The sequence below is a fragment of the Equus quagga genome, chromosome 12 (genome assembly GCF_021613505.1).
Source record: "Equus quagga isolate Etosha38 chromosome 12, UCLA_HA_Equagga_1.0, whole genome shotgun sequence".
In the NCBI taxonomy this organism is placed as follows: Eukaryota; Metazoa; Chordata; class Mammalia; order Perissodactyla; family Equidae; genus Equus; species Equus quagga.
The window spans coordinates 24,952,657-24,967,789 of NC_060278.1; the positions used below are offsets into that span (position 1 = coordinate 24,952,657).

The 15,133-nt window shown below is 41.8% G+C and overlaps 1 protein-coding gene across 2 annotated transcripts in view; it reads left to right on the top strand.

Moving 5' to 3' along the window:
• Positions 1–125: 125 nt before the first annotated feature.
• KIN (Kin17 DNA and RNA binding protein) overlaps positions 126–15,133 on the top strand; it is a 33,109-nt gene continuing 18,101 nt past the window's right edge. For both annotated transcript variants that reach the window (XM_046679765.1, XM_046679766.1), the window contains exons 1-7: positions 126–303; positions 3,878–3,972; positions 9,040–9,083; positions 9,167–9,289; positions 10,077–10,258; positions 12,990–13,038; positions 13,931–13,988. In XM_046679765.1, the coding sequence (XP_046535721.1) occupies positions 190–303; positions 3,878–3,972; positions 9,040–9,083; positions 9,167–9,289; positions 10,077–10,258; positions 12,990–13,038; positions 13,931–13,988 (665 nt within the window). In that variant the 5' untranslated portion in view covers positions 126–189. The remainder of the gene's footprint in view (positions 304–3,877; positions 3,973–9,039; positions 9,084–9,166; positions 9,290–10,076; positions 10,259–12,989; positions 13,039–13,930; positions 13,989–15,133) is intronic.

Consider the following 15,133-nt stretch of genomic DNA (forward strand, 5'->3'; position numbering starts at 1 on the left):
TTCTCCCTCAGTCTCGCTTCCTCCCGCCAGCAGGGAGGGAAGCCTCGCGAGCGTTGGGGCCCAGCCTTCCGAGCCCCCACCTCCTTCCGGCTAGCCGGTGGTATTTGCCCCGCCCACCTCCGCCAGCCCGGTTCCGCTTCCGGTTGGCAGGGCGCTGGGCTCCAGAAAGTTGTCGCTGGGGTGGTCGCGATGGGCAAGTCGGATTTTCTTACCCCGAAGGCCATCGCCAACAGGATCAAGTCCAAGGGGCTTCAGAAGCTGCGCTGGTATTGCCAGATGTGCCAGAAGCAGTGCCGGGACGAGGTAAGTCCCCCCTGTCCACGCCCCGTCCTCTTCCCAGGGGGGCCCGCCGATCCAGGTCAGGTCCCTGAGGCTGGGGGTGCCGGCGAGGGTCCCAGGTCCCCGGTCGTGGGGTCTGTCCTGGGCGAGTCTGCTGCCCAACTCAGTAGGGCCATCCTTCCCTGCAGCCCCTGTCCCAGCGGGGAACAAGGGGTCTTTGACACCGCATTCCTCCCCAGGCTGCCCCCAAAAGAAATGAAGTTAGGAAAGGCTTTGCAGCTCTCGTAGAAGTGATCCTACTCAAGCTGTCATAAACCGGAGGCGCGAATACTGAAGTGCTGGCGCCTGGGCAATAACAATAGCAGTCGTCTCTGACTTGGCATGACTCTTGGAGATGATTAGGGTTCACACCTCTTTGCGGGATCAGATGCAAAAGGAGAACTAAGCTCGTGCACACCAGTCATCTAACAGGTATTTATTGAGCACCTACAATGTGGCAGGCCCAGAATATTATTGTGGCGAAGATGCGGACTCTGGGATCAGACTGTCAGAATTATGAAGCCTAGTCGTGCCACTTATTAGCTGTGTGGTCTTGGGCAAGTTACTCACCTTCTGTGTGCCAGTTTACTGATCTGTAAAGCAGGAATAATAGCTATATCTGCTTGTAAGATTGTTGTGACTTTTAAATGAGTGAATCATGTATAAAGTGACTCGGGGTCTTTGGGCAGATCTTGAAAAGCGTTGTATGCCGTGGTATGAAGTTACACTTTTTCCCATTAATGAGGTGGATGAAGCGCCTTGAAGAATTGAGAGCAGGCTAGTCATGTGATCATATTTTTCCCTGGAGATTGAATTGGGTAGGGGCAGAAGAGCATTGGGCAACCGGAATAATCTAATCCATTTTTTTCTGCAAGTGAGGGATGGGATATTTTAGGTGGGGCTCCCATTGAATAACATTGATACACTTATTCTCTTTCATTTCTCTTTAGTTCTTTCTAAGTCAAGGTGAAATTCTCACACAGGACACTAGAGACTAGTACAATGAACATCCGGATATCTCTACTCAGATTTAACATTTTAAGTATTTTGCTGTATTTACTTTTTTCTGAAATAGTCTAAAGTAAATTACAAATATCAGGATATTTCACCTCTAAATACTTAAATATGCATCTCTAAAATATCAGGTCGTTTTTCTACGTAGCTACAATATACGTCATCACACATTACAGAGTTAAAAAAAATTCTTTTATATCATCTGATGCACTCTCCATACTCGTATGTCCTCAGTTCTTCCCCTAAATGCTTTTTAAAGCAGTTTTTTTTTTAAACCAAGATCCAATCAAAAACCATGAATTAGATTTGGTTATTAGGACTTTTTTAAAAACAGACTTTAATTTTTAGAGAAGTTTTAGGTTCACAGCAGAAATGAACAGAAGGTACAGAGATTTCCCAAAGACACCTGCCCCCATTTATGTGTAGATTCCCCTACTGTGAAAATCCCACAGCAGAGTGGGATGTTTGTTACAGTCAGGAAGCTACACTGACATGTCATTATCATAATTAGGGTTCACTCATAGTGTTGTACTGTGGGTTTAATGACGTGTATCCACCATTGTCGTATCATACAGAGTAGTTTCACTGCCCTAAAAATCTCTGTACTCCAGGTTATTAGGACTTTTAATGCTCTCTAAATTTAGAATAGAACCCACTTCCCCCACCCTATAGCCTCCACCTGCCACTCCCCAACCCCCAATTTTTTTTCTTGACTTTGACTTGAATAGGCCAGTCAGTTATAGTGGGGCATTCCCACTTTCTGGATATGTAGGATTGTCTCCCTGTGATTGTGTTTTGTCTTCTTTCTCTCACTCTTGTAGTTTCTGTAAATTGGAACTTAGATCTAAGGGCTTGATCAGGTTCAGGTTAAACATTTTCGGGAAGAAATCTTCATAGGTGATCCAGTGTATTTCATATTGCGTCACATAAGGAAGCCCATAATGTCTAGTAATCCTAAAATGATTGAGTAAAGATGACAGCCTGTAAAGTAATGTTAGAAAGTAACATTTTCCCTCTTGTAAGAACAAGTAACTAGTCGGGTAAGACTTTGGAAACATGCCCACATATCTAGTTTCCCATCAACCTTTTACCTATGTCTTTAGCATCCTTGCCTGAGTCAGTTATTTCATTAGGAGTTGCAAAGTGGTTATTTTTCTAATTCTTTTGCCATTTATTATCAGCTGCCATTCATTTGTAAAAATGAGCTTTTTTCTCATCAACTAGGGCTATTGGGTTATCCTCAAATGTTATCCTAAAATACAGTCCCCTTGGGAAAGGGAAGATAAATGCTTATTCTTTCCCTTCAGCTTTCAGAGTAAGGCACTTGTGGTGCTCCTGGCCGGTTTGCCCTCAGATCTGTTCATGGCCCTTCCCTACCTGGGAGGGTGGCCTAGGGGAGGAGAAGGTGACACCTGTAAGTTCCCTCCCCTGTCTTCTATGTGTCAGTATTGGAAGATTGAGAGAGAGAGGAAGGCCAGATCCAGGGTATTTTCCTCCTGCCCATCCACTCCCTGGGATTTCTACAATTTCATAACAGTATTTTGTTGTCATTTTATTGACTTATTTTTAATTTATGGAAAATAGGACTGGTTTTTCATTTATGAGACTGATACCAAGTTTCTTTTGAAGATAAATTTAAGTAAGAGTACTGCACAGGTAGTACGCAGGTGAGACAAAAAGAGTGTAGGTAGTCTGTGGGTGACTAAGGGTTAGGAAACTAAGCAGGATCCAGTGTGAAATCCTGGCAGTGGCAGGGGCATTGAGCAGAGGGACTGGCTAAGAGTTATTAAGAAGGCTGAGTTGACTTAGTGATAAACAGAGTGCAGAGGTGCAGGACTCGAGGATGCGGTGCTCCACCCTGGCTGGGGTGATGGGGTCTTTGGTTATGCTGCTCACTGAGATGGGGAATACAGGAGGAGAGGCACGTTTTGCATTTAGATTACTAATAGAAGTGAAGAGTCAGGTTCAACTGTTAAGTGGAATGGATATGAAGTCAACACTTCTGTGTTTTACAGTCCTCGGAAGAGGATACAGATTTAGTCTGCTTAACGTAAGGTATATGTAACATTCAACAGTGTATTTTGGATAATGCACTAAAGTGGAGGAAAGTGAGTGGAAAATAGTTTCCTTAATGGAAATTCACTGAAGACTCATTGTACTTCACTATATTCCTCAAAGCACCTGTGTAACACTCTGTGAAGTCGGTGCTCAGTAAGAATTTGTTAAATTGACCAAAAAAATGAAATCTCTCCTCTGTTACTGTGCCCAGTAAGGTTTCTTACTAATGTCTGTTTTCTAAAGCACTATTTTTCTGTTTCTTTACTCTCTAGGATTATTCTTTGATCAGTAGGGTTGCAAACCTCAACTTCATAAAAAATTTTTTAAAAAACTGTACAGTGCTGACAGCTAGTGATTTGATGATGATGATGATTATTTACAGTTTATCATCAGAGAGCAGCTTTTAGGGTTTAACTAAATACTTCTATTTAGGGCCCATTCCGATGATCTAAACTGGAGTTTAACTGTTGCCTTTGCATTTTTGTAGAATGGCTTTAAGTGTCATTGTATGTCTGAATCTCATCAGAGACAACTATTGCTGGCGTCAGAAAATCCTCAGCAGTTTATGGATTATTTTTCAGAGTAAGTAACTCAAAGACATCCTTATGTCAAGCTTCATTCACTTGGACGTTTAATAGATACTCGATATTCTGTATATTAGAAGCTCTGTTTATTCCTTACATATTAGCGTGATGGCTGCATTTTTGGTGCTCAGTTTTTGTCTTCTTTTGACAATTTGTTATAGTATGAAATTATTAAAAAAAACGTTTCTCACAATTCAGTCTTTCCTTCCTTTCCCTTCAAACATACTAAACTATCTTTCATTCTAGAACAGTCCCGACCAAGAGCACAGCTCTGGAGTCCTGGTGCCTGCCTTTGAACCCCCAAATCTGGCTTCTCCACTCATAGGCTGTGTGACGTCGGGTGGACGACTTTCCGTTTTCCTGTGCTGTAGTCTCCTCATCTGTAAAGCGGGACCAAGAGCGCACCCTCTTCCCAGTGTTGTCTGTCCTTCATAGGGTTTATAAGGAGAGTAAATGGTCCAGACTTTCAAAGGGTCTAGAGGAGTGCCCAGCACTTGATTAATATTAGCAGTTAATTATTATGATTACTGTTTAGTCTTCCTTCTATCCATCTTTCTTTCTTTCTTTCCAAACTTCTAGACCTTTTGGTCTTAGGACTCCTTTGCACTCTTAAAAATTACTGAGGACCCCAACAAGCTTTTGTTTATGTGGGTTGTATCCATTGATACTTGTAAATTAGGGGTTAAAACTGAAAACGTTTTAAAAAATTTACTTATTAATTCATTTGAAATAACAATAATAAGCCTATTACATGTTAAAGTAAATAACCTTTTTTAATAAGAAATAGCCGCCTTTTCCAAAACAAAAAATGTAAGAGTGGCATTGCTTTTACATCTCTTCGAATCACTTCAGTGTCTGACTTCATAGAAGACAGTTGGATTCTCTCACATGCTCCTGCGTTCCTCCTCTTTTGAAATGTTGTTTTGGTTGGAGCACATGGAGGAAGGCCAGCCTTTGCACAGATGTGTAGTCGGAAGAGGGGGAGTATTGTAATAGCCTTTTTATATAACTTTGGGTATTCTTCTTTGATACTACATCAAAACACAACAATGTGGTAGTGTTGTAAAGGTTAGTTTCAGTGTGGAATCTGAAAGCATACCAGCAAACTTTCTGTACTCTATTATATTAAAATCCACTCGATCTTTCATTTTAAATGGATCTTGTACCCGTGCATGATTTTGTAACATCATGCATTGATCATTTGGAAAATATTGGTACACTGAGTTATGCAGGTATTCCAAATGGTGACACATTTTATTATAGAATATCAAAAAATCATATTCATTAATGTTAACATCAATGTCAGAAACATCTTTTTTTTTTTTCTTTCTGGTAAGGAAGATTGGCCCTGAGCTAACATCTCTTGCCAATCTTCCTCTTCTGTTTTTTTATTGAGATTATAATAGTTTATAACGTTGTGAAACTTCAGTTGTACATTATTATTTGTCAGTTACCATATAAATGTGTCCCTTTACCCCTTGTGTCCCTCCAACCCCCTTCCCCTCTGGTATGCACTAATCTATTCTCTTTTCCGTGTGTTTATCTTCCACATATGAGTGGAATCATATGGTGGTTGTCTTTCCTTGTCTGGCTTATTTCGCTTAACATAGTACCCTCCCAGTCCATCCATGTTGAGAATGGGATGGCTTTGTCTTTTTTATGGCTGAGTAGTATTCCATTGTATATGTATACCACATCTTCTTTATCCATTCATCAGTTGATGGGCACTTGGGTTGCATCCACGTCTTGGCTATTGTGTATGATCCTGCAGTGAACATAGCGGTGCATGAATCTCTTTGAATCGTTGATTTCACATTCTTTGGATAAATGCTCAGTAGTGGGATAGCTGGGTCATATTGTATTTCCATTTTTAATTTTTTGAGAAATCTCTTAGCGTTTTCTATAGTGGCTGCACCAGTTTGCATCCCCAACAGCAGTGCAAGACGGTTCCCTTTTCTGCACAACCTCTCCCCAATCTTCCTCTTTTTGCTTGAGGAAGATTAGCCCTGAGCTAACATCCATGCCCATCTTCCTCTCCTTTGTATGTAGGATGCCACCACAGCATGCCTTGACAAGCAGTGTGTAGGTCGACACCAGGGATCTGAGCCTGTGAACCCCTGGCCACCAAAGCAGAGCATGTGAACTTAACCACTGTGCCACTAGGCTGGCCCCAGAAACGTATTTAAGTATTGGGACTAACTAACGGTGGTTTACAAAAATTGGGATTTTTGCTTGAAAGCTCTAGGTTTTGTGGTTTTGTTTTTTGTTTTTTTTTTTTTTTACAGATTTTGTTTTTCCTTTTTTTCCCCAAAGCCCCCCAGCACACAGTTGTATATTTTTAGTTGTGGGTCCTTCTAGTTGTGGCATATGGGGTGCCATGTCAGCATGGCTTGATGAGCGGTGCGGTGTCCACGCCCAGGATCCAAACCAGCAAAACCCTGGGCTGCCGAAGCAGAGCGCGCAAACTTAACCACTCGGCCACGTGGCGGCCCTTGAAGGCTCTAGTTTTATCCTTGGCAACAAATAGTGTCAGTTGTTTTCCTTGACATGACAGGCTCACTTTGTTTATTTTTGAGAAAATGTCCACTGAATACTTAATTTGGAATAACCATTGTCTATATGTCTGTCATTCTTTCAAGTAAAAATGGTGTTCTGTAAAAAAGATAGTTCAGGGGGCCAGCCCAGTGGCATAGCAGTTAAGTTCGTGCGCTCTGCTTTAGCAGCCCAGTGTCTGCAGGTTTGCATCCCGGGTGTGGACCTCTGCACTGCTCATCACTCCATGCTGTGGCAGTGTCCCATGTACAAAATAGAGGAAGATTGACACAGACATTAGCTCAGGGCTAGTCTTCCTCACCAAGAAAAAAAAGAGATAGTTCAGCTCGAACAATGGCACAAATGCTTTTTCTGAAGACAACCATTGTACGGCAGCACAAGTGGTTTATTCGTAATTCTCATTTCATCACACAGGATGTTAGAAAGACGTGTACTCAAAGATTGAGATTTAATATGACTAGTAATACTGACTGCTTCATTGAAGCCACTCTAGGTGAACCCAGCATGGTGTCCACTGTGAGTACATGGTGGTGAAGAACGCATTGACTGCCAGTGCAGGTTGGCATCACTGCCCACTGCCTTGGCCTGGCTAAGATGCCAGCGAGTTTCCCCTCCATTGCTTTTGTGCCATCAAGGCACAATAACACAGTGAAGAAGGCAGAAATCATTTCTCTGTGAACCACCTGACACCATCTTGAATACCCGCAGGTACCTCTGCCACACCTTGGGAAACAGCCGTCCTGGCAAGGGCCATCCACTCTCTGTGCCTTCCTCTGACCACCATCGTGCCTTCGTCCTCTGCGGGCTGACTTCTGCCCCTTCGGTCTCCGGAAGAGTCCCTCGTGGCTGTTTCTGTCTCCCTCTTCCTGGATCTCTGCTCTCGGACAGTGCTCTGAACTCTCAGTGGGAACACCTTGCTGTCTTCCATTCTTTCCTGGTTTTCCTACAACCACTCCCTCTGTGCTTGCTTTCTTCCTGATTCCTCTTCCTCCCTAGCTCCTCAAATGTAGGGAGGTTCTTCTGGGTGCCGTTTGGCTCTCCCCCCACTGTACACAGTCCCCATGAGTCACATTCTTCTTCTACTGTCGCCTGTATGTTTGGATGACTCCTAAATCTTGCTCTTCATTCCTAACATCTGTCTTGAGTTGTAGATTCTTTTTCTGGTCAATTCTAATCTCTGTTTCCGAAGGCTGTCCCGAAGCCAGTGTTTTAAAGCTGAACTCGGTATTCTCTCCACCACAGCTCCTTGTTATGCTGTGCTGGCTAGTAACTGCCTCTCCCGACTGCTAAGCCAGAAACCTCCGAGTCCTCTGGGAGTTCCCTCTTATTGATTCTCTGTTCAGTGTCCTTTCAACTTAGGTCCTTTCATTGTCACGGCCCTGGTAATCGTTCTTAGCGTCTCTCAGCTAAATTAGTTCAGTGACCCCCTCACTGGTCTGCCAGCCTGCAGCTTCTGCTCTTCTCTGCGTGTTGTGTGCCCGTGGTTCACAAACCACTGCGGGCAGCAGCGTCACCTTGAAAACATGACAACACATCCTGACTCACTAGCTCTAAGATGGGGCTGGAGACCTTGCATTTCTGTCAAGCTCCCAGGTGATAGCGATGGGGACCACGCTTTGAGAATTACTGTTGTATGCTATCCACCAGGATTGTCTTTCTAAGTCACAGATCTTTACAAATTAACTTCTAAATAACTTATTTTGTACTTTTCCACTGTGTGCGTAAAACCCCACCTCTTGAGCACGACATCGAAGGCACTTTAAAACAGCCCTAACATTGTTTTCCAGCTCCATCTTCCCCTCATTGTTCTCTTCCACCCCGCTCTCACGCTCATTGTTGTCTGCCCTCAGTTTAGCCCAATTAGATTGTCATTTTTAGACTTGCGAAGCTTTCATCTCTGTGCCAGCTGGGAGTGGCCTTCCCTTCCTCTTCCCCTGTGAAAGTCCTCGTTACACTTCACACCATGTTAGAGATCCCCCCGACATCTCCTGCTACTCTGCCTATGATATTTCGTTACCTCTCTTTTTCAGTTTGACCTCTGTTAGGATTGGTTCTGTTCTGTTTTAACCTCCGTCAAGATTTTTGTTTTATTCGCCTGCGTTTATCTAGCACTTAACACAGTGGACTCAGTTCAGAGGGACACATTAAGTGCCAATTTCATGTGGGAAAAGGGCAGTTTTGTTATCGTTGCTAGAATGGGCTTGTCATGCCACAGTCACTGGCGCTAAGAGACTTCCTGAAGGACCCTCTCCAAAGCTCTGTAGTCACTTTTGCTGTGGCTGCTTTGCCAAGACAAAACGTTTCAACTCCAAACTGACTTTTAACTTTAATTCTTGAAAACTGTAATCGTTTGGGATTCTTTCCTCGTTCAGTTGTAAAGTTTCCTGACAAATATTCACACATGTGTTCATAGATCGTTTGGGCATTCAAACTGTATAATAGTTTACATTTCAGGAAGATGATGCTCTGTATTTGTAGAAATCACCTGAGGCTTTTTTCCCTTCTTCATTAGGGAATTCCGAAATGACTTCCTGGAACTTCTCAGGAGGCGCTTTGGTAAGCATCTTAAGTTCTGTGCGCATGATGACTTCGTGATCTTACAATCTGCCCAGGATTCACGTGTCATGTCTTGTTCTCAGGCACTAAGAGAGTGCACAACAACATTGTTTATAATGAGTATATCAGCCACCGAGAGCACATCCATATGAATGCCACTCAATGGGAGACACTGACTGATTTTACCAAGTGGCTGGGCAGAGAAGGTAAGAAGAAGACGTTATTTGAATAATTATCATGTGGCTCCATTGCAGGGAGAAAGAATTGTCATCTTTTTTCTGTGTAAATTTATGGAAAAGAAGATGAATAGGGCAATTAAAAACTGGTAGGGAGGAGCATGGTCTTCCAGGATTGATTTTGTGTCTTGCAGTTGAATAGGAATGTCTGGAATAGTTCTTTTGACAATGCAAAGATTTCTCCCTGGAGCGTCTTTAAGTTAAGGATTATCTTCAGTCCTCTTCCATCCGCGCCCCCCCACCCGTATTCATTTCACTTTAGGAAACTTTTGTTATTCCCTCTTAAGGTGATTTTTAAAATTTTCTGCTGCTTTTCCCATTTTTAACAGGATGAAAAGTTTGGGAGAAGGAAAGAGGAAGAAATCTTATGTCACTATACTACTTATTCAGTGTGTCACTTTATTCCATTTTAGGGGGATAATTTCTACTTAGCAGAACATCATGTACTCAGCGGATGTTAAATACTTAGACACAGTTGAATAATTACTAAGCGAGCTAATGCTTCTTTCACATATTTCCCTTGTTTAAATAAGTTGCCTCAACGTAGCTAGTTAAAAATCAGAATAATAATTTTTTCTGTTTAAGGAGATAAAATAATTTTTTCCACTTAAAATATCTGATTTTCACTAAGTGTAAATATGGAAAATTCACGTGGTGCATGAATTTGTGTATTCGAGTGTGTTTGAATGAGAACACATTTATATTTACTTTTGGCTTTGATCATATACAGATTTATGATGTCTGTTGTTCTTTGAAGGCTTGTGCAAAGTAGATGAGACACCGAAAGGCTGGTATATTCAGTATATAGACAGGGACCCGGGAACGCTCCGCCGGCAACTGGAACTAGAGAAAAAGAAGAAGCAGGACCTCGACGATGAGGAAAAGACTGCCAAATTCATTCAAGAACAAGTGAGAAGAGGTCTGGAAGGGAAAGAACAGGTGGGCCACAGTATCATCCCACCTGCAGAGAGGCAATAGAAAAAGGTCTGCAGAAGCAAAAGCACTTGCTTTTTTAAGCTTTGAGTTGAGGTTTATAGGTACGTTCCTTAATTAAGAGGAGAAAGAGCGCGGCCGAGTGTGGAAGCCCAGGTTTTGGAGTTGAGACAAACCTGGGGCGATTCCTGACTGACTGCCTTCTCGATCTCGTCTAATTCTCTGATCTACACCTCAGTTCCCTTATCTCTAAATAGAGACGATATCTCATGGGGACGTGGGGACGACATAAACAGGTCATTTCAACTGCTTGTGATTAATGTAGTGCTGGAGGGAAACACAGTGTGTGGGAACACAGAGAGCCAGCAGGGCTCCAGCCTGGGGAGGAGGATGTAGACTATTCAAAGGGAGGTACAGCCCCTGGGCTGAGGAGTCTTGAATTCGGGGTTGGGGGGGAATGAGGGGGTGCGGGAGGCGTGGTCATGGGGGTTCAGTGGTAGAATGACTAGAATAGGCATTTATTTCAAAAAATGTTTATTGGGTGCCTGCTGTGTGCTAGGCCCCCTTCTGGGCACTGGGGATACAGCAATGGACAAAAGAGAAGTGCCCACCCTCATAGAGCTTAGAGGCTGAAAGTTGTGTGGGAGCAGGAAAATGCAGCCTAGTGTGTATGTGAAAGTACTAGCCATTCAGTATTTTTAGAAACTTTTTTGGGGGGGTTGGAGGGGTGTGAGGAAGATTTGCCCTGAGCTAACATCCATTGCCAATCTTCCTCTTTTTTTTGCTTGAGGAAGACTAGGCCTGAGCTAACATCCGTGCCAATATTCCTCTCTTGTATATGTGGGATGTCTCCACAGCATGGCTGATGAGTGGAGTAGGTCTGCACCAGGATCTGAACCTGTGAACCTGGGCTGCCAAAGCGGAGTGCACAGAACCTTAACCACTCAGCCATGGGGCCCGCCCACCTTTAGAAACTTTTTATTGTGGTATAACGTACATGTAATAAAGCGTATGATGTGCGTTGATCTTAAGGTTACAGCTCAATGAACTTTTATGTATGTGTTTCCTTACGTAGATAGATAGACAGCCTGTGTAGCCATCACCCAGATCAAGATATAGAACATTTCCAGCATTCTAGAAGGTTCCCTCATGCCCATTCCCAATCAATACCCACTGTCCCCCGAGAAGGAGCCACTCCTCTGATGCACCTCTACTGATCATTGGTTAGTTTAGTGTGTTCTTGTGCTTCGTAGAAATGGAATGGTACAGTACGCTCTCTTTGTGTCTAGCTTCCTTACTTCACCTATGTTCTTTCCTGTCAGTGTTTCATTATTTTTTAAATTGATGTATAGTATTCCATTTTATGAATATAACACAATTTATTTGTCCTTTCTCCTGTTGGAAACATGTGGCTTGATTTCAGTTTGGGCTGTTGTGAATACAGCTGCTCTGGTCATTATTGTACACATCTTGAATAAGCCGTTTAGAATAGAATGGTGCAGGAAGCAGCGGGCAGTAAGAATTAAGACCTCAGTAAGGATCGCTTCGTGAATCAGCTTTTATACCGTGTTAATTGAACTTGTTGACGAGTGAGTGTATAAATGTTATGATATTGCTTACATTAAGATGCCTATATTCACACCATCTTTTAGGAGTTTTCTACATTAAATTAAAATAGGAGCAGTGGTTCAACTGCTGTAATTATAAAATTTAACCTCCTGCTTAAGATTGAAAGCTTTTTATTCTCAAAATTCTTTCACCTTTTTAGCATTTAAACCTTTGTTTTCAATAGAAGAAAAATTATAATTTCCTATTGTGGAAATTAAGAAGGATCACATCTTCTCATACAGAGGAAAGTAGTTTACTTCTTGGAGTAACATTATTATTTTATAACATTTTAGCTTAACACTGCTAAAACCTTCAAGTTAATTTGTACTTTTCAGGTATAAATAGTATCTTTATCCTAAAAGGCAGGGGAAATTCTGTTCCTCAGCACTACTTCATTCTGCAATTTAAATATGTCAATTTTTTAAAAGTGAGATCATGTTTTTTTCGCCTTCCTTTGTGAAATCTTATATGGACGTTACCTAAGAAAAGAACATTTTAGCTAGATCTCAAGAACATCTTTTTTTTTTTTTTATTATAGAAACAATAATTAACATTTACCAAACACTTATTATGGCAGGCATATGCTAAATGTTTCCTTTATATTATCCTATATAACCCTTAGAACATCTCTAAATATGTACATTGTCCCTGTTTTAAAGATAGAATAACTCTGGCTTCAGGGAGATGGTGAGGTCGACCAAGAGGACAAGCTAATAAGTCGCAGAGGTGGAGCTGCAGTTTTATTTGAGTTAGTCTTAGACTCGATCATTATGCTAAATTATCCACCATAGAGAAAGGTTTTGCTTTTTAAGGTAATCCTGTAGCTAAGATTCTTAAAGTTTATTGCTTTATGTTGTTGTTGTTTCCTGCTTTAATTGTAACAGAAATAGTAATGTAGGTCAACTTCTACAGTCTGGCACAGCAAAACTACTTTTTTCCCCTTTAGAATAATTCTCCATTGGAGAATATTTGCAATACATATAATTTCTTAATTAGGTTCTTAACCATTTTAGAATTGCATCGTAGAGCTGCCTTGCAACGTAGGTAGCAAGTCATAATTTAGGACTATTGAATATTGATAGTAAGTGCATTGTGAACCAAACCTTCAGACCTTTTTTTTTTATTTTAGGAGGCTCCTGTCTTTACGGAATTAAGCAGAGAAAATGATGAAGAGAAAGGTAGTTTTACTTTTCTTTCTTCTTTTTTTAATATGGATGCTTTTGTATTGGCCTTGCCAAAAACTAGCAACGTGTTTGGGAGCAAAAGGTGTAATCTGTCTGGATTGCATTGTTCTCATTGATAAAATGAAAGGGTAATAAGACTGACTGAAATTAGCTTAAACGATCAAGAGAAACCTTGCCCTACCAAGAGTCCCAGAGATAGGGTGGTTCTGGTGCCATACTCTCGGCAGCTGGACACAAGGCAGCTGCCAGTACTTCCAGCCATCGTATGCAGGCCCAGCATCGTCCGGAGAATGACAGAGAGCATGGTTCTTGTGGAGTCCCCTGAGCAGGGAAACTTTCCCTAGAAGGCACTCCTGCGCCAACCGGCTTCCTTTCGAATATCGTTCGCCGGACTGTGTCACTTGTCCACCTCAAAAACAATCACTGGGAAAAGGAATAGGATTATTTTGATTGATTTAGACCAAAAGAACCTTACTAATTCCCCCAGCAGGCCCACACCTCCTATTCCCATCACTGTGGGCATTAGGTTTTCAACCTGTGAATTTTGGGAGGACATAAACGTTCAGACATAGCATCCTCCAGGCCATGTGTGTGAGGTATGGGCACCTAAACAAAAGTGGATTCCTATTAGCAAGGGAAGAGGGGGCAGTGCAGTGGGACATAGCAAAGGCTGCCTGCTACATCTCATCACATGAAGGTCTTCCCCAGCTCTTAGCATCATTCCAGTACATTCTACAGGAATTTATCATCTGGGTAGGAGCACTCCAGCTCTCACTTATTCAGAATGTCTGTGAATTTCTATGTGGATACACTGTGGTATCTTATCTGATAAGTTTTATTGTAATTTTCCTGAAATATATATAGAATACCAATTCTTTTCTTCCAGTTACATTTAATTTGAATAAAGGAGCATGTAGTTCAGCAGCAACATCTTCCAAGTCAAGGTGAGCTACACAAACAGGTATCTTAGAACTTGAGAGTATTTGTGAAATGTTGATCACTATGTTTGAAAAGCTGCACTATTGTGAAATAGTTTTCTCTGGTTGTAATTTTCTTCTTCTGTTTTTGTTTGATGGTTGGTTGTTTTCCTTTTTTAGCAACTATTTTTCTCTTATTTGCCTATGATGAATCTGTCTTTTGAGGACAAGCTCCTTCTGATTAAATGATTAAATGTTTCACATGATAAACACTTGGCTTCTCTGCGAATCCTTCTCTTAAAGGTTCCTTCTATGCTACTGCAGTACTGTTTATTTTTCTATCGTAGCCTACTTACCAAGTGTAAATGTTACCTGGGGTATACACTTTTTGTTTTACCATTGTATTATGATTTTCTAAGAATAAAGACTGACTTATTCCACTGTCTGCTCAGGACCTAGCACAGTATAAATGCACCCACAGACACTCAGTAATAATGGCCTTCCCCTCTAGATGGTGTAGTACAGAGCAGGAGGCAACTAACTTTTTCTGTAAGGGGCCGCATAGTAAATATTGTAGATGTTACTGGCCATATGTCTTTGTCACCACCACTTAACTCTGCTGTCGGAATGAGAAAGCAGCCCTAGACAGTCCCTAAATGAGCGAGCATGGCTGTGTCCCAGGAAAATCTTATTTATAAAACCAGGCAGCAGGCTGGGTTTGGCCCTCAGGCTGTAGTTTGCCAAACCCTGGTAGAGCACGCAGCCAGGTAGTTCTATCTACTTTGCACATTCTCTTCTCTTGCAGTTTTATGTATTCTTTCCCATATATTTACTCACTGTTTGCGGTGTGCAATGCATTCAGTTTAGTTAGGGAGGTTAAAAGACAAATAAGATATTCAGGAAGGTGCCAGTATCTACTGGAATTTAGTTTTGAGCTGAGTGATAGTTGCTATTTTACGTGTTGTTTATTTAACTTAGTTTTTTGGGTTAATTTATAGGCTAGTGCTTATTTGCATGACTAAATAAGTGTCCAGGAGAATGGGAGGAAGTAGGTAGGCTGAGTCAGCGGTGTGTGCTGCTTCAGAAAGACTTCCCAGATGTCTTGTCTTTAATCACAACATTTCAGAATTAACACCTACATACATGACCTGGAAGACAGGCTCAAATATATC